Source organism: Papilio machaon, chromosome 2 (genome assembly GCF_912999745.1).
Source record: "Papilio machaon chromosome 2, ilPapMach1.1, whole genome shotgun sequence".
NCBI classification, from domain to species: domain Eukaryota; kingdom Metazoa; phylum Arthropoda; class Insecta; order Lepidoptera; family Papilionidae; genus Papilio; species Papilio machaon.
Window position 1 is genome coordinate 7,207,325 of NC_059987.1, and position 18,203 is coordinate 7,225,527.

The following is an 18,203-nucleotide window of genomic DNA, read 5'->3' on the forward strand; positions in this document are numbered from 1 at the left end:
AAGAAGGAATAGTAAGTTTTTGATAGTTTTATTTAAAATAGTTAAATTCTTGTCCAAGTTTGATCAAAATGTATGTCAAATATGGACATAATCAAAGCTACATTTATCAAACATTTTGGCAGAAAATTTGAATATTTACTTTAAAATATTTATTAATATAATGTCAAATTTATGAATTTTCAAACGAAACTAGTCATGATAAATATAATATAAGACTAGCCCTTTGGCTACAATTTTTTTTTATGTTTTATAATTTTAATACGAGTTATAACAAAGCTGCTAACAACCAGATTGTCTGATTCTACTAAATCATTTGAATATCACAAAAACTATAACATGAATTAAACACCACCATATTTCCACCACCTTAACTTACCAAAAAATTTAATTATGCTCAGAAAATATTAAATTTCTATGACATCAAGCAATATATTGATTAAATATGAATTTTACAATTCACCTTAAAAAATTAACAAAAAGGCGAGAATAAATGTGTTTTTTTAATCTACTTTGGTTTAACTGGTGTTAACAGTTCAATGACAGCTTCAATGTTGCCATTTGTGCTCTGCAGAAGTTGTGTGAGCCAGCCACCCTCATTGTTGAAGCCCATTGCCAGCATTTGCTTTATCGCAGCATCAATATGCGGCTCTGTAAAAAAACAAGTCTTAATTACTCTCCCTAATTTTTTTGACATCTCAAATATCAAGTATATTTCAAGACATTAGAAACAGCTTAAGATTTAAATGCCATTACAATCAGCTAATAGTTATAATACTAAAATGTTTGTAAGTAATACTCACTAATATGAGAGCTCTGAGGTTGGGGTTGTTTTGTTCCAGTCTGGTTATTAGACATATTCGGTTTGAAGCCTTCAGGTTGTTGTTGCAGAGGCACAGTTTTAGGTTGGCCGCTAGACACATTCTGTTTCACAGTCTCAGCCTCCTGTGGCTTAGTCACCCCTTGCGATGGTTTCAGCATCTCCAGCTCTTTAGGATTCAATACTAAATATTAAAAAGTTTTATTTTTCATACATATTTACAATTCATACATATTCAAATTTATATTGCAAATAATGTAGAATATTTACCAGCAGAAGCAGTGTGCAGGGGAGGGTACAAGCTTTGCCCTTCGCCAATCTTAACATGTTGTTGGAATTCCTGAGGCAAATTGAAACCAATAGGCACATTTTGTTCTAATGGAGCACTTGGTTTTGGATCCATATCCATCAGATCTGAAATAAATAATTACAGCTTTCTAGTAATGTATAAAAAATTTACTTTATCTGTACAACTGAAATATACTTAGACATCTTTACCTTTTTCCTTGTTTATTACAGTCCATTCGTCTGTACCCCTTTCAGGTGACTCATCTTTGCGTGTAGTAGTTTCATTCATATCCTTAGTTGTTGATATTTCAGATTTGGCATCCTCTTTACCAACTTCTGATGTCTGACCAGAAGCTCCTGAGTCTCCTTCATTATTTACATTTGACTGCTCAGGAGCCTGTTGAGCTGCCGAGTTTAGATCGGTGTCTCCATATAACATTTGCAGAAACTTTTGAATTTTCTCTTGATTGATATTAACAGCAAAAGGACACTCTGTTTCAGTAGCTGCTGCATCTGGTTGTTTAGATGTGGATGATGCAGCATTGTCACTGGTTTGAGGTTGCTCTTGGCTTCCCTGTTCAGCGGGCTTTGGAGTTTTGTCTTTATCTTTGTTAGTGTCAAGACCAACATTGCCAGTGAGATCAGCAAATTCATTCATGTATGTGCTAAAGATATCAAACCAGCTTGACTGATTACGGCGGTGATGATGTTCACCTCGACTATGATGACGCTTCTTCTCGCAACTCCTATCACGTTTGGCCCTTTTGCAAAGTTGTTCAAGGTCTGCTGTAGCACTGCCGACAGACTTCATAATGTGACGGGAACGTCTTATAGCTGCCTTAATCACTGCACGCTGAAAATATGAGTGAACTTATAAAAAAAACTTACATTTTAGATATAGGTGATTCTGGCAAATGTTACCAACATCAATAATAACTTATTTCAAGTGAATGAAGAGTGATGTGTTACTAAATCACAGCCATCACAGAAAGTCTCACTTATATTTTATTGAACTTGTTAATTTTAAACTACAAATATTTTCCAGGCAACAATTTAACATATCTTTTCACAGAAGAGTAAAATAAAGTGGTATATCTTTAGCAGAAAAACTTACAGCCATGTTGGGCATTGGCAGACGGACCATTATGTGCTCAGAATGATGGCCAGCTGCTTCACACTTGGAGCAAAGGTCATAGTCAACGCATGTTGTGCACTTGTAACGGAATCCTACCACTGGGACATCACAAACATCACAGATAACTCCACAGTGAGCTGCATTTTTGTCACCTAAAAGATTTTTAACACTTTTAATCCAGTACCTATATATATTATCATAAGAATTTAAAGATTCTTTGGTTGGGCAAAACAAGAAAAGTTTCCTATTAAATAATATAGTCCTTGTACAAAAAATCAAAAGATTATTAATTTCCACAGTATGTTGTGACTAAGAACAAAGAATTTGTTACTATGGTAGCGCCCTTACCAGTAGCATTCTCTGTTGAAGCAGTTATCACCACATCACAATCAACTTCCTGAGGCCCTTCCTCATGGCAGTGAATATTCAACTTCATGACATTGTCAGTCATAGATGACAATGCAGTTATCATTTCATCATCAGAAGAAATAGTAATATCATCCCCATCCTCATCTGGAAGGCAAATACAAATTGTATTTTTATAGAAGTATAGTTTATTATTTTCAATAATTCTCATAGTGATAAATTATCGAACACGAAAATTTTCATCTCCATTTTTTTTTAATAACTTATCTCCTAATTTCCTGGCTAGATACATAATGTTTGTTGAGTTTTAAAAATGGAACCGTAAAAGTTCAATTATGTTGCATCAGCATTTTACACAGTAAAACAAAATGGTTGATTAAGGCGACTCACCTTTCCAAGTAACAGTGAAACGCTTATGCTTCAATGAGGGATAGATATCTTGAAGCTTAGCATCCAGATAACAGAAACTTGTCACCACACTTTTTTCAATTCCAAACCTACGAACTTCTGGTTTGGTTTGGTTTTTTCCATAAGCGTATACTTTGAACTGCACTTTATCCTCCATTTCTATAAAATCGTATTAAATGATTGACGTATTAACAAAATTGTTCGCATAAAATTTAGTAATTATGCACATAAACAGGATCTACAGCTACTTTTCTTCCACTGCAAATAAAACAGTAACTAGCTGTTGTAGCCATTTTGATGAAACATTATGCGCACTTTTGCAATATCGAAATTAAATTAAAATTCTAATAATTCATCTAAAAATTTGCTTTGAAAATACATATCTTTTTCAAATACAAATTTAAAAACATTACACTTACCGACAAATCAGCACTTCCAAATTTCAATATTCAACGAGACAACTCAATTCTTCGAGATCTGCAAACAGAATGTTGTTGTGAGAGATCGACCGATTCTTTATTTTGAAGACAGCAGGGTTACCAACGGTTAAAAAATAATCTCCCGACCAAATAAAAAAAAAACTAATCTGCGATTTTTTAAAAATGTAATATAAAAATAAATTGTTAATTTTCTGTCTTATAACAGAGATGAAAACGTATTTATTATATGACTAGCTGTTCCCATGCAGCTTCATCTGCATGAAATTCCACTATTTTTTGTTATACAAAACTTTGTTTTATTGTTTACATTGCATAAAACTTTCAAATTCCAAAATTCAAAAGACAACGAAGGCCTTCGCCGTTGGCTGAGAATTACTGTTACCATGGCAACCATCCATCTTTGCCTCTAATGGCTTGCAATTTTGTTCGTTTCTCGCCAATTTTTTTTTTTCAATTTACTCACCCAATAAGTCTAACGGCTTGTAAATACATAGTCTAAAGCTTGTCGTAAATATAGGGCTTTTTAATGAGATTTATTCAAAAATACGCCGTGATTGCTAAGGCCCTGCGTTATAAAGAAGTGTGTGTTTACACTGTATTACATTAGTGTACGTAAGGGACAAACAAAGTATGGATTTCCATGGGAGATCACCAACGCCCATAAACGAAGTACGTTGCCGTTACCGCCCTTTGAGAAAGAAGTACGCTCGCCTCTTGAAGGTCCCTAAGCCGTACTAATTCGAAAATGTTGCAATTTTAATTTACTTCATATTTTTCAACTTTAAAATCGGTCAAGCCGTTAAGGCAGTAAAGTTTTCACATACTTGGAACGAAATAATTTATTTTAAAATATACCACATTTTTTCCCTTACTTTTGGGAACTTCACAAACCCGTAAAACACTTCACATTATGCATAAATATTATGATATGAGTCATAGTTTATCGAACGTTGGAGAAAAATAAATTAATGTTAATATTGTGCAACACTGCTTGTCAAAACAAAAAGTCATTTAGCCATTTTTCTAAGGTGCGTTCATTTTAAATGAAGGGTTGCTAAAGTTGATTTAAACTAAAGGGCACGCGAAGCTTTCGCACTTGTCATTATTTGTAAAAAAGTTGTAAAAAATTATACCTTTTAATATAGAAATGTTTCATTGGGATAATATAAATATATCATTTTTATTATTGGTTTAAATATTATGTTTTTATTGGCATAAAATAGATTTTTACACATCGAGAAATTTTTTGAATTTACTGTGTCTTAGCCCAAATTGAAAGAATAATGTATGCCACAAAACTGTAAATTTTGTGGGATGGCATATGGCATTCTTCGCTCGAACTGATCATTCCTCTTTTCGACTGCAAACTGATGATTTGACGTAAGTTAATTTAGTAATAATGAGCTGAAATAAGGCAAGTACACAACAAAATAAAAACAACAAGGACTATGTAGGTAATGTGTACTCTCTAGTTAATATTAGAGACCGCCAATAATCATATTATAGGTCGCCAATCGAAGGAAATTAAAAAAAGCCAGAAATGTATATCAAGTTCTTATCCTTACTAGCTATAGTATTCGACTCCGTCCGCGTGAAACTAAAAAAGAAATACCTCCAAAAAATATCCATCCATCCATTTAAACGTTCCCGTTTATAATAGTAGGATTATGTTGAGACATCGAAAAAAAAGTTAATGATCATCAAAACCTTTTATTACCTAAAATCCTAAATTAATTCACGCATTTATCTTGCTTCTTGCTATTATTGAAGTATTTGTCATAATGAGTAGGAATACAATATTAACCGCCAACTTACCCACTTTGTTTCTTTCCTATCACGTAACATGACAGATTTAATGCCAATTGTAATAAACCTATGTATAGTACCTGGACCTTGATTTGTCATGTCCTGTAGAGAATAATGTTACTCTTGTCGCCGATTTTAACCATTTACACCCAAGCTCCTATGCATTCAGTGGCTGAAAGGGCACGCGGCTCATAGCGATTAATGCGCGTCAGCTACAGGGCCGCTAATATTATATTTCCAGTGATTTTTTCGTACTATATCGAAAGATCGTATACAAGTTTCCATAAAAAAATATTTGTTCTTTTTTTAACATTTTAACAAAGTCATAGTCATAGCATTTTAAAAAACGCTTCTAAAGACAATGCACTAGCTAGTACGTTACATCAGTCACTCTGACGTCACGTAGTTAAATTGTTTTTAGTTAGTGACAATTTCATATAACACATAGTCAAACCAATGTTTTTAACCATATAGATAATAATAAATAAATATAGGGAGCTTATTACAATTTTGGTAAATAGTCAGGAATTGTTTCAGGACAAACTTTTGAAATACAGTAAAAAAATCGAAGATTATTTGGGAATTTTTCGGGAAGGTCAATTAAAATATTTTAGATTTATTTATCAAATAGCTATTGTACATGTTTTACACATATTTAAATAATAAAAAGAAATACATCCTGGTCAGATTTCTAAATGAATTCAACTACTTCAATTAATAGAAATTAAAAGTACATGATAAATGTGGAACATTTTATTATAACCTATAAAATCTTTATTTAACATTACTACTACATGTTCATATAGTGTGGGATCAAAAATAACTAAAATAGAAATCAATTATAGTCAAAAAAAAAAAAGTTGTTAAATTTAGACTTTTTCAATGATATAACAAAATTAAAATCTTAGTCAATGGAAATAACAACATATTTGGTATAGACATAAGAAAACTATATTAAATTAAATCAGAACAGAAACAATGAATTATGTATACAGTGATTTGATTTTACCGAAATGAAAAATATTGGTTGATCTCACTATTTTGAGTTTTACAATATGTATGATGTATTTAAGTAAATATTTTATCATAACTACAATATAACAATATTTTAAAATATATTATTATAACATTTTTCATGCATCAGTGTTTTAAATAATGATAGATTTTTCTAATCCTGATGTTCTTTTTCATCCCATGCAGTATGTTTATATCCGTTGTCTGGATTGTTCACAAATTTCGGTGGACCACCAAGCTGCACAGTTTCTGGCACATTCAATTCTTCATTTAGCTTCTTTGCCAAGAAATATATTTCAGCTAGAGCAATGACTAATGCACACATGACACCAAGCAGCAATCTAAATCCAAAATCTAGATTTCCAACCATCCATTCCACTCCTCTAAATCCAAAGAGGAAGCCAGCAAAGATAGATATAATGAACTGGCCGATTGCAATTAGTTGACGATTTAATTGTTTCACTGGAATAAAAAAAATGTGAATGTATAGAAAGAAAAATGGCAACTGATTAATTAAGTATTATTGATCAAGAAACATTAAGAAATTGACATAAGTATTATGATGGATATAACTAACACGTTACATGCATTCTCGTCTAAGTGTAATATGGATACTTATCTTATTTATATAAAAGAAAGTCGTGTTAGTTACACTTTTTATAACTCAAGAACGGATGAATCGGTTTGACTGAAAATTGGTGGGCAGGTAGCTTAGAACCAGGAAACGGACATAGGATAATTTTTACCCCGTTTTCTATTTTTTATTCCGCACGGACGGAGTCGCGGGTAAAAGCTAGTTTTATTATATGTTATGGCTTACTTACACTTACGTAAATAAAAACTTACTTTGATAGCTTATACTATCCTCTGGAAACCGCATTCTCACATTATCAACACTCTTTGTCATTTTACGATACTCTCTTGCTTCCATTTGAGCTCTCAGTTTAACACACCTAGCTTCTAAATCAGGATTTCTTTTTACAATACCATTTTCAGGTAATTCAATTTGGGATCCTTCAAAGAGAACATGTAAATATGGAACATCTTTTTCTTCCTCTCTTTTTTTATTAAGGTAAACATATAACCAATCCAAATCAGATGTATTTAAGAAAAGTTTATTGTTCTTGTCCTCATCTTTAATCTCTTGGACTTCTAGTTCTTCTTTCTTATTCTGTTTATCCACATTATCTTTGTCTTCTTTAGGGACAGTCAATTCTTTCATTCCATCTGAATCTGTATTCTCAGATTCATTCACATTACTAATGGCCCTCTTGACTTTAGTTATATTTTTTATATCTTTGCTGTTTAGACAAACTACTTTCACTTCAGCCATGTTTTTAGATTCTAGTTTTATATCATTCATTTTAATTTTTAAAATGTTACTAGGGACATCATCATTGGTTATATTCTTTATAAAATTAATTAGTTTTTCTGAGGGAATTATTTTAATATTTGTATCAACAAGGGAACCTTTAAGATCCATGATTAATATTTATTTACTGCTGTTAATGTTTAACTTATGGTTCAAATCAGTATATAAGTCACGAAGTTCTTCTTCTTTTTCTTCAAATGTATTATCAATCCTCTGACAATTAAAATTCATATCATCAATGAAACAATCCCATTCTTTTCGTCTTTTCTCACGATTTACAGCTTGCTTTTGTTTGTAGACCTGAAATATATTATTAATATTATTTTCCTTAATAGATAAAAACTATTTGTATTTAAAGCATTGTCCTTAGAAATAAATTTTTACCTCTTCCAGGTCAATGCAAGTTTTTTCAGCTTCAGCTGCTAATTCTCTGGTTTTTTCAATTTTTTCCAGCAACAAAGGAAGAACAAGTCCCCCAGTTTTGGCAAGTTTTTCTATATGTGTATCCCTGACATCAGTGAAGTTCTCCAACATAGAGAATAGACTCTCAACGTCACGATCTCCTCGCTTTTCCTGTGTAATAATTACAAATGTAATGTCAAATAACATCATATTTAGCTGTTATAAAAACTTTAACATCACATATAAAAACACACCTTTGATTAAAGATATAATTTAAATAATAATCAAGTGAAATCACATAATCATTTGGTAATTTTTCAGCAGCAAAAAATATTGATGAATCATTGGAAAGTCGTCACTATTTAAAATCCTTGATTTTGATGACTTTGCAATCACAGAATATTACAGTGGTGCATTATAACTTAATTCTATAACAGTTTAGGGTAATACTTTACAAACATAATTTACCTCGAACTCCTTTAACATATAACTGATTTCACCATTCAAAAACGGACGATGATCAAACAAACGAGTCCAGATTTCTCCAATTTCTGTGTGACACAATTTAGATTAACAGACATTTAGATAAACATTATAGTAATGATACATTAAATGCATAAATAAAAAGAATATTATCCTTTATTATCTTTTTAACCTTATGAATTAGGATGTTGAGTTAGGAATAAATATTTATTGTGCATGGAAATGACATTCAAAAGCATAAACCTTAGTAATAGTATAAATACTGTTTAAACCTTTTTACAGATAAAATAATTCGTGAAACTTATTTCTTATAGTCCTTCTTTAATCTTCTAATTATTTTACACAATTGAATTGATAAAAAACATAAATAATAGACACGTACCTCGTGACAGCTCCGACATCTTATTTTTTCTGATTAAGATCAAGTTTTAAAAACTGGCAACATTGTGCTTTGTTGAACTAAAGATTTTAGGAAAAATTGCTTAGTAATTTATATTTCAGAACCATCTTTCTAGAACAGTAGCTAAGTAACTAACCCAAATACTTTATTACTTGATAGTGTTTTGTTTAAACTTCGTAGATATAGGATTTGTTCCCAGATTGCCGTGTTGAGGACTCGAAAGTAAAAACCATAAAAACTATGTTTTACGAGGGCTCGCAAATCTATGCTTTCAAAGCTTCCCATGTATACTCTTTGTTGCTGTCACCAAAAATCATTCGTTCGTTCCAGTTTGTTCATCAGTCAGCAGCAGTTGTGTCATTCATTATTTTTCGTGCGGGTGTGTTTAGGCGGAACTGTGTTTGCGAAATTGTTTTTATTTGTGTAGATGTGGTTGATTTTCTACGATGCCTTTAATTTATGTCTTTGGTTTGTTTACTGAATTAAGTGTATAAATATTTAGTGCGAATGTGAAAAATTGGACTTTGATTTGTGTGGGCTTGTGCGATTGTGTTCATCATGCCGGGTCTTATTGGTATCGGTGAATTTATTGAGGAAACCCGAGAAGATTACAGTTCGCCAACCACTTCTACATTTGTGTCGCGAATGCCACAATGTCGACAGACTATCAACGCACTGGAAGAAGTAAGTATAATTAAATTCATTAAGAAATAATCGCAATAGGTTGAATATATGTGTTTAAAAATGATCTGTAAACCACAAAAAGACTGTCCTTTTATAATAACTCAAACTTTAAATTTGCCCAGACTTACCAATCAATTTAGTTAGATTATTTGTAAAATAAAAAAAGTGCTTTGAAAGTTCAGTCAAATTTCATATTATAGAAGACATTTCAGTTTTCGTACAATTTCATTTATGTTATTACAACGATCACATAATCCTTGCAGACCTCTTTGCTATCTATTTATATTTAAATATAAAATTTTAATATTCTCTTAAAACAAATTTAAACCACAAAGATGAAAAGTATCAGTTTTTACTCTTTATCAGGGAAATGATAAGTTTTATCTTAAAATGGCAAATAAATATTTTTAAAATCACTTCATTCTTCACTTTTTGAATGCAGCTTTTCAATAACAAGCCAAACATAGAAAAAAATACAATAACAATACTTCAATCCATCCATCTACACCAGTAACATCTTTCATGTTAACTAACCAAATTTTATGACTGTTTACAGTTTATGAGAAAAAAACTGAAGTATCCTGACTATTACTGACCTCAAATAATTTGTAGGCAAAGGTAGAGACTGGCGTGGGCAATTTCATCATCTTTTTTAATAGTGTTTCTAACATGTATACAAATCTTACTTCTTATTAATATTATAAATGCAAATGTTAGGTGGATGGATGTTTGTTTGAAGGTATCTCTGAAACGGCAGAATGGATTTTGATGAAATTTGGCACATGTAGAATATAGTCTGGAATAACACATAGGCTAATTTTAAGTTTTTTTTAATCCGGCATGGACAGAGTCACAGGCAACAGCTAGTAATCAATAAATATTGCTATAACACTAGGCAATTCAAATTTTGTATTGTTGGAATGGTATGCTAGATTCCACATGATATCTAAACCACTATTCTTTATGCTTCTTGGGCATTTTAAGAATGTTAGTTATGTGTAAACGTTGCATCTATTCTTTTAATCAGGATAAATACAAAATGTGCATTACAACTTTTTTTTATTGTTATGAATCAGTTAATTGTTTATATATAATTGTAACATAACTTATACTGTGAAGAAAATTCATACATATTTCCTAATTTCCTAAACTTTGGTACAATGAACTTGATGATGTAGACTGAACATATTTTAAAACTTTTTATTGTGTACTTCAAGTAAACAGTTATCAACTTTTAGTATTTGGGAATTTATTATTGCATAAGATCAGAAAATAATACAAATGTATATTATGATATAAATACTCAGACTCCTAAATTGCCAAAATTGTTAAGGCTTCAAACAAAAACAATGGAATAGATCAATAGATGAACATGCACACAAATCCACACAGCTCCAAATATATTAACAAAAAACAACTCTTTTGTCCTATGCAAAAATACTGAATTTCGAACATTGTTTTTTTTTTTATAAAAGAAATACTATGTTTACAACAACCACTATGCTTCCTTGACAGTTCAAAACGCGAACTACGGTCAACAGCACGATGACGCACTGTGTCGTTGTGAACACGGTGATCTGTTATCATAACTCACAACGCGTTGTTTGCTTGGCAACTGCATGCTTAAATGCTAGAGGCTAACGAAACTGATGCTTGACTTAAAACAAAACTATTAAATATTAAGTGTGACCATAAAAATGGGTCACAACAAATCTAATCTGTCTGCCTTTGCCTTAGATTCCAATCCTTAATATCGTAAGTTTTCTTATAACCGGGTTATTACTACGATATTGTAATATTAAGTTATTTTGTTGCCAGACTATACTTTGTTTAGTGCGACATGTTCAAATGACCAACAAATTATCGTGGTACAATATAGGCGGAATATTTATGCATGCCCTTTTCTATAATGATGTACTTTAAATGTATAATGTTAACACTGTTTTTTACAAAAGCAACAAAGTTGTCTAAATCTGATAGGCGTGATTTAATCACAGCAACGATTTTAGGAAATGAAAAGACGTTTTAGAAATTTCGTGTATAGTCCGACTGACGCCGAGACTTCATATAGAGTTCATATTTTGGATACACATGTAGCCTAATCCACTTTACCGATTTCATAGAGTGAAAATTCATTGAGTAAAATTCGATTTGCGTTCTTTCTAGGTGTATCACAAACAATGCAGTGTGTTGTTATTTAATTAAATTAACTTTTTCTTTTATTATATGCGATAAATGTAATAATTATAACAAGAAAGAAACCGAAGGCTTTCGGTTTTTCTTGAGGTATAAAGCGAAAGTGAGTGCGCTTAACGACTTTTACTCGAACACCTATACTTACGAGTATCATGGCATACGTGTTTTTTGAATGAACTTTCTCTTTTAATAATGTAGGATTTGTATACGATGATCAGTTAGACTTATTCTGAAAGAGGCCGTCAGATTTCAACTTATATACTTATACTTAACTGTCTTTAAAAATTCTGGTATAATAATTTTTAAGTTTAGGCAAACAAATATTACATTTTAATATCGAATTATAAAAAGGACATTTCATCTATTCTAATTAAATAAAATGAATAACTAAAGAAATTATAGAAACAAAATGTTTATGGTAATGATCGCGTGATAAATGTATAATTGAGGTCAATGACCATATTTATTTTGTTCTTGACCCCCTATTCTTTATAACAATGATTCAATTAGCATCAATAATTATTTCGAAAGTGGATATCAGAAAAATATGTATTCAAATAGTTATTTGAATAGTCTATTTAAAAGTTAGAATTAGTGCACATGTTATTTGTATTTATTAATTTGTCTTTTTACTACGTACTTCATATACGTACGTACGTTACATCTTCGTCTTAAAAAAAAACTAAAGAGAGCTCATAAAAAAACGATCCCATCGATCTATATTAGTTTTAGTGATGCAACGGAAGTGTCTTACCGGAACCAGAAACGGAAACAGATGTCAAAAATAAATTTTAGCAGAAACGGAAACGGAAACGGATGCGGAAACAGAAGTGTAAATAATAATAAAAACATATTTAAAAAAATATTTTTTTCGGTAAAAACAGTTTGTATTCGTTTTTAATTTATTAAGGCATTGGATATCGGTGTCCTTTACCCTTCAATGTATGTATTTTTACTGCGCTGCAATAAGTTAAAATAGGCGTTTTTTTAAATTTATTTTCAGGAAACAAAATTACACTATTTACAAATTAAAGTTCGCCAAATCACTCGTGTTGACAACAAATATATTTCTAACTATATAATGATGATGATATATTACATGTTTATCAGTTATTCAAAAGTACATTTAATAACTCGTAAGTATGAAATATTCACATTTTGCCAGTTGTCAAATTTTATATGGACAACAACTAGACAGTTTACTCCAGCAAGAGAAACTGATTGTTACAAACAGCAGCAGAAAATATTACGCGCTTAAATTCACAAAATAGTACGTAAACAAACAAATGCGACAAGTGCCGAAAGGCCGCGCACCGACTACCCGTCTAGCGCCGCGCATTTGGATCTCTCAGCCGTCGTAAAGTTCCGTTTTATCTCCGTTATAAAAGTTGCGGAAACAGAAGCAGAAACGGATGTTGAAAAGCACGCGGAACTTCCGCACTTGCGGAAACGGAAACAGACATCCGTTGCATCACTAATTAGTTTATATAAGCATACCTTATTTCGAAGAATTTTTATCACGTAACTTCATAATATTTGTATAGAGTTCACTATGTGTTACAAAATATGTTATAAACTTCGCTAAACATTGGTGCGCTTATGGTGCTAGGTGGGATGTAAAAATAATAAACAATGACGTAGTCACTGGTACCGTCCTCAGCTGACTATCGGACCGACTGATCTCATTAGTATTTCTTTGACCCGCTTATACCAGTTTCGTCACTTTCTACTTACGATATTCATTAGAAAAAATTAAGGTGTGCTTATGTGTACTTCCTTAATAAAATGATTAAGGAAGTTGTTTATTATCGAGGGATGAATTGACGGAAATTAATGTAATTAGGCACGCCTGGTTTAGTGTACGGGCAGCCAAATGAAAATATGCTGCAACTTCTTGAGCTTGGCTTATAAAATGTGGAAAGTTTTAATATTAAACTCTCTGGTGTATCATGCCTCGTCTTAGAACATTTTTAAGTATATTTACTTATATATTTTTGTCTTTTAGATCAACTAAAAAGTATCTACTGTTCTCCGGACCAATAGTTTTATTAGAGTTTGAAATAACCTATCCGTGTTAAATAAAAGGTTTGGCATAACTACGATGCTCAGACGTAAAAGGGCTTGCAGTGTTTGTTTGCCATGTTTCGTTACAAGGTCAACCGCTTTCCCTATCTAACGATCTGCTGTCGAAGCTTCCAGCAACTGTTACGTACTTATAAGCAACGTGTTTACTTTGCTTATGCACAAACATGGTTCATATAAATAGGATCTAACTCTTTTTGGTTCCACTTCTAAGATTTTAATTTCCAGAAATTAAAGTTACTTATTTCATTTTTATTTGTATCTGAGACTGCTTCTATGGTGCGTAAATTAAATAATAAACTTTATTGTTTTCATGGTATTTATTTTTCTTGCTAAGTTTACAAATTCGTTTACTGAGATAACTAAAAACACTATATGTTTTTCGGCCTGTAGATGAAAGAGCACATATGTAGCGCAAGTACCTATTTTAATTGAACGAACGGTTCTTGTAAGTACCTATTGTCTAAATGAGCCAAATTTTTATTGACATAATATTGCTATTACGGGATAATGACATTTAAGGTATTATTTGTGCGAATAATCTTGTCAATTATTGAGGCGATTTACTGCGATAGCTGAGTCGACCTTTACGCAATTCAACCTGAGCTGAGTGTCTTTGTCTACAAAAACACACTGACTCATTATTTCGTGTTGCTTCGCTTATACGAAAAAAATACATACTTATTTATAATTCAATCAGTGTCGTATTGTTCATGTATTAAAAACATTTTCGTTTAGAATTCGGAATTTATTTGTTAACAACAATAGATTTCATCTTACTTCTTACTAATATTATAAATGCGAAAGTTTAGATGGATGGATGGATGTTTGTTTGAAGGTATCTTCGGAACGACTTAAGGGATCTTAATGAAATTTGCACAACGCATAGGCTACTTATTAAGTTTTTTTTTTAATTCCGCGCGGACGGAGTCGCGGGCTTCAGCTAGTTAATCATAAATATAAAATTTTATTTTCTTCATAACTAATTAAGCTTTTTACATCCTTTTATCAGCGGAAGTAACTCGCATACTTTTAGAATGGTTTTAAAATTGCTGTACCTTGTCATGTAAACGGATGCAATGATAAAATCAATAATTATATTAATTAACAGTAGTAGTTAATAATAATTGTAATTTTAATCAGTTTTCTTGTAGTTTATCGCTCATTATCTACCCTTGTGATACAGTATTTCACCTAAAATAAATTCGCCCTTTTGCTTGAAAAAAAATTGTCAAAGATCGAAATCAAATTTGAGAACATGTACCTACTTTTTTAGCCTAATGCTTCGTGTATTAAAAATATTTTTTTAAAGCAGCAAATTAAGATGATAATGATATGTTTTTGATAAATTCTGACCGTTGCTGCAAATATTGTCATCGATCCTTACAAAGATGTCTTATAATAAATAAACCTAGTTAGAAATACATAAAGATAATTTATGAACAAAATGAATGTCTCTACTGTGAAACTTATCCTATAGCAGTTTTAAAAACTGGTTTCACGTTGTTATTTAAACATCCGACTTGACTCACTTTAATGCATTGAGAAATTTAACGATGCGTCATACGCAAACGCGTCTAATCTAATTTTATAAACATATTAATGTATACTTCTTATTAAGGAGTTTTTATTCGATTGTTTATGACATTGAGTTATATATTTTTGTATGACAAACGAGTTAGAATACCATTTCTTTCACCTGTTGGTTATTGATACCAGAACCAATGACACAATAGTGATCATATGCAGCCTTTATTATCAGCCAAAGTATATGGTGGTTGTATTTGTCTTTGATTTGACCATTTTATAAACCTCTTACGCCCTAGAAATTTCCACATTTTATCACTTTTAATAATGACTCCGGGTTCTTGATCACGAAAGATAATCCATATTTAAAGTGCTCTTTCTTACAGAAGAACAAATCATTTTTTAATTCCCTTGCAATACAATATTTAGTTGAAAGGTTAAAATATCAGTAGTTTTAGACTGTTTTAAAGTTATATCAGTGATGCATGCATGACACACTTTCCTGTATAAATATGATGCGAACGACGAGATAGTGGATGTCATTAAACTGAAATTACATTTGAGATCTGTACATTCAGGTTATGATAGAAATACAGTAATATTTTTAATAAACTAAGGTATCTTACTAATATTATAAATGCGAATGTTTAGACGTATAGATGGATGGATGCTTGTAGAAGGTATTTCCAGAACTGCTGCATGGATCTCACTGAAATTTGCCATAGAACATAGTCTGGAAGAATACATAGGCTACTCATTCAGTTTTTTTTAATTCCCCGCGGACGGAGCCGCGGGCGACAGCTAGTATAATAAACCCCTTCATTTGTTTCGTGCACAGGCACAGGTAATGTAATCTAGTTATACATCCCATATGCCGAAATGTTGTAATTTTCAAACTTTGCATCGTCAAATTAATTATTAGAACTACTGTTATTACAATACTTTAAAAAGTTATTGCGTAATCAAATGTTCTTGATGATTATCTTCAGTTTGGTCGTACCATCAAACAATTCATCGATCTGTATCCAACAAACAAGTTGTTTGCTATCCTAAACAGCCGGGTGTGGATGACAAGGTAATTTGTTTAATGTATAGGTGTTTTGCGGTGTTAACCAATTTTTTGCCGCAAGACTTTAATGGTTTTTCCGACAAATTCAATTTTTATGAACATTCAGTGTTGTGTCATCATTTCTTCCATTTATTTTATCATGTTTTGTAATTAATTCGAATCCTGTTTCAAGTCCTAAAGAATATCGAAGAACACAAAAATAAAGGTTTACGTGACTCAGAAAGAAAGGATTATAAACTCATTTTGATAAAGAAACATGATCCTACGTATATAATTTCAAAATAAACAACTACAAGTGTTTAAAACGGGCAACAATTCAGATGCAAAGTAAAGAAGGCCGCGTTGGCAATTGAAACGCAATGTTCGGGACGAAGTGGTCATTAAAAACAATGGGCGCAATAAAAAGCAAACGCGGACCGGCCCAACGCTGCTGACCCCTTTACAGAGTAGACTTCTTTCTAGTACGCGTGAACTATTCATTAGTCGACTCCTTTTGCACTTTCATGGCGCACGTCATGAATGTTCATATAGATTTTGTAATCTTCGTGTTTAATGCGAATCATGAAATTTTTATTCTTTGAAAGGTTCAATGTAAATTGGACTAAACCGCTAGTCAAATTACAATAGATATTGATTACGCTTAATCAATTAAATATGAGGTCATTGTTAAAATGGGATCAAATCGAATATCAAGGAAATACAACTGTATAATAGTAAAATCGATTTGATGGCGTAATAATTAATGATAATGATTATATGAATAGACAAACCTATATACGTAACAAATACCTGAATTGTCGCTAAATTGAAACTAAATCCAGAATAATCATGGATACTAACACATTAAGGGTGGTAGCATAGTTTTGGTCTGTGTCATAGTATCAGGTCGACTAACGTTTGATCCATATCATTGACAGTATTATGATCACATTTGTGGAGGGGTCTTGATGCGCGACAACTTTTTTTAAATTAATTTGTATTTAATTTATTACATTTAAAGTGTAATGCATATGCAACATACTACGCTGGCCTTTATTCTATATCATTGTGCAATATGATGAGGGGACTTGAACGAATCGCCGGCTGGGGCGACAGATGTTCGAGAGCTCTTGTGAATGGCTCGTGGATCCTATTGTGAAGTAACGTTTGTAAAGATTGACCGCTAAAAAATAGGGTCACGTGTATAGCTAGCTCATAACATGTAGTAAAGTGGTTGGGTGTATGTTCTTTGTATCTCTCTGGTTACAAGCATATAGAATTTTAAACTTAGATGTTCTTTTATTTAGCAATATTTACTAAACATGACAAACGTTTTGTGATTATATCTAATTTTCGTAAACATTTTAATCACACATAGAAAACAGGACGATCAATTATACAATTAAACTTGTAGCTTATTAATTGATTAAATATTCTTGTTTAATCACAGTGAAAACCAAAGATTTTTCTATATCTTAAGGGTGTTTTATTTATAATCACTTATATTTGTTACAGACCTTGGATTTCGATCGGGAAGGACTAACAAAATTAAAGAAGGCAATAAAAGCAATACACAATTCCGGAAATGGTAAGAATTTGAATTTTATTATGTTTAAACTTTTAAACACAATTACTTGCGGCATCTTTATGTGTAGTTATTAAAGTAACTTTTTGGAATTTCGCTAGATTGTAAGTAACACACATCTTTTAATCGTTCATTCTGTAGTTTTGAAAT

General features: G+C 31.6%; 4 protein-coding genes across 7 annotated transcripts in view; 1 reads left to right on the plus strand and 3 right to left on the minus strand.

Annotated features, from left to right (window-relative positions):
* Positions 1–463: 463 nt before the first annotated feature.
* On the minus strand, positions 464–3,529 carry LOC106714365 (sequestosome-1). 2 transcript variants are annotated; one of them, XM_014507399.2, is made up of 8 exons: positions 3,434–3,529; positions 2,997–3,173; positions 2,589–2,753; positions 2,220–2,392; positions 1,316–1,958; positions 1,088–1,231; positions 801–986; positions 464–648 (listed from the first exon to the last, which is right to left on the minus strand). In XM_014507399.2, the coding sequence occupies exons 2-8, from the start codon at positions 3,169–3,171 to the stop codon at positions 506–508; spliced, it is 1,629 nt and encodes a 542-aa protein (XP_014362885.2). In that variant the 5' UTR covers positions 3,172–3,173; positions 3,434–3,529; the 3' UTR covers positions 464–505. The 2 variants fall into 2 exon arrangements, with proteins under 2 accessions (XP_014362885.2, XP_014362884.2); XM_014507398.2 differs by having other exon boundaries at positions 801–1,001.
* Positions 3,530–6,306: 2,777 nt separating this feature from the next.
* On the minus strand, positions 6,307–7,757 carry LOC106714380. The gene is made up of 2 exons (XM_014507415.2): positions 7,121–7,757; positions 6,307–6,736 (listed from the first exon to the last, which is right to left on the minus strand). Exons 1-2 carry the CDS (start codon positions 7,755–7,757, stop codon positions 6,429–6,431), a joined length of 945 nt encoding a protein of 314 aa, XP_014362901.2. The 3' UTR covers positions 6,307–6,428.
* A 9-nt stretch (positions 7,758–7,766) lies between these two features.
* LOC106714381 (biogenesis of lysosome-related organelles complex 1 subunit 5) lies at positions 7,767–8,980 on the minus strand. Of its 2 annotated transcripts, none has more exons than XM_014507416.2 (4): positions 8,914–8,980; positions 8,517–8,599; positions 8,031–8,219; positions 7,767–7,946 (listed from the first exon to the last, which is right to left on the minus strand). In XM_014507416.2, the coding sequence occupies exons 1-4, from the start codon at positions 8,930–8,932 to the stop codon at positions 7,767–7,769; spliced, it is 471 nt and encodes a 156-aa protein (XP_014362902.2). In that variant the 5' UTR covers positions 8,933–8,980. The 2 variants fall into 2 exon arrangements, with proteins under 2 accessions (XP_014362902.2, XP_014362903.2); XM_014507417.2 differs by lacking the exon at positions 8,914–8,980 and adding an exon at positions 8,804–8,906.
* Positions 8,981–9,258: 278 nt separating this feature from the next.
* LOC106714439 (arfGAP with SH3 domain, ANK repeat and PH domain-containing protein) overlaps positions 9,259–18,203 on the plus strand; it is a 39,345-nt gene continuing 30,400 nt past the window's right edge. For both annotated transcript variants that reach the window (XM_014507489.2, XM_045685165.1), the window contains exons 1-2: positions 9,259–9,615; positions 17,984–18,056. In XM_014507489.2, coding sequence (XP_014362975.2) covers positions 9,490–9,615; positions 17,984–18,056 — 199 coding nt within the window. In that variant the 5' untranslated portion in view covers positions 9,259–9,489. The remainder of the gene's footprint in view (positions 9,616–17,983; positions 18,057–18,203) is intronic.

What these genes read in the sequence shown, in the direction of transcription:
- LOC106714381 (XM_014507416.2), bottom strand. An exon ending in ATATGTTAAAGGAGTTCGAG is followed by an intron (nt 8,220 to 8,516) that starts GTAAATTATGTT and finishes ATTATTACACAG; the next exon opens with GAAAAGCGAGGAGATCGTGA. An exon ending in CTTGCATTGACCTGGAAGAG is followed by an intron (nt 7,947 to 8,030) that starts GTAAAAATTTAT and finishes AATATATTTCAG; the next exon opens with GTCTACAAACAAAAGCAAGC.
- LOC106714380 (XM_014507415.2), bottom strand. Translation starts at nt 7,757, where the DNA reads ATGGATCTTAAAGGTTCCCTTGTTGATACAAATATTAAAATAATTCCC. An exon ending in GGATAGTATAAGCTATCAAA is followed by an intron (nt 6,737 to 7,120) that starts GTAAGTTTTTAT and finishes TTTTTATTCCAG; the next exon opens with TGAAACAATTAAATCGTCAA.
- LOC106714365 (XM_014507398.2), bottom strand. Translation starts at nt 3,171, where the DNA reads ATGGAGGATAAAGTGCAGTTCAAAGTATACGCTTATGGAAAAAACCAA. An exon ending in TGTAATAAACAAGGAAAAAG is followed by an intron (nt 1,232 to 1,315) that starts GTAAAGATGTCT and finishes TATTTATTTCAG; the next exon opens with ATCTGATGGATATGGATCCA. An exon ending in ACCTCAGAGCTCTCATATTA is followed by an intron (nt 649 to 800) that starts GTGAGTATTACT and finishes GTTTTTTTACAG; the next exon opens with AGCCGCATATTGATGCTGCG.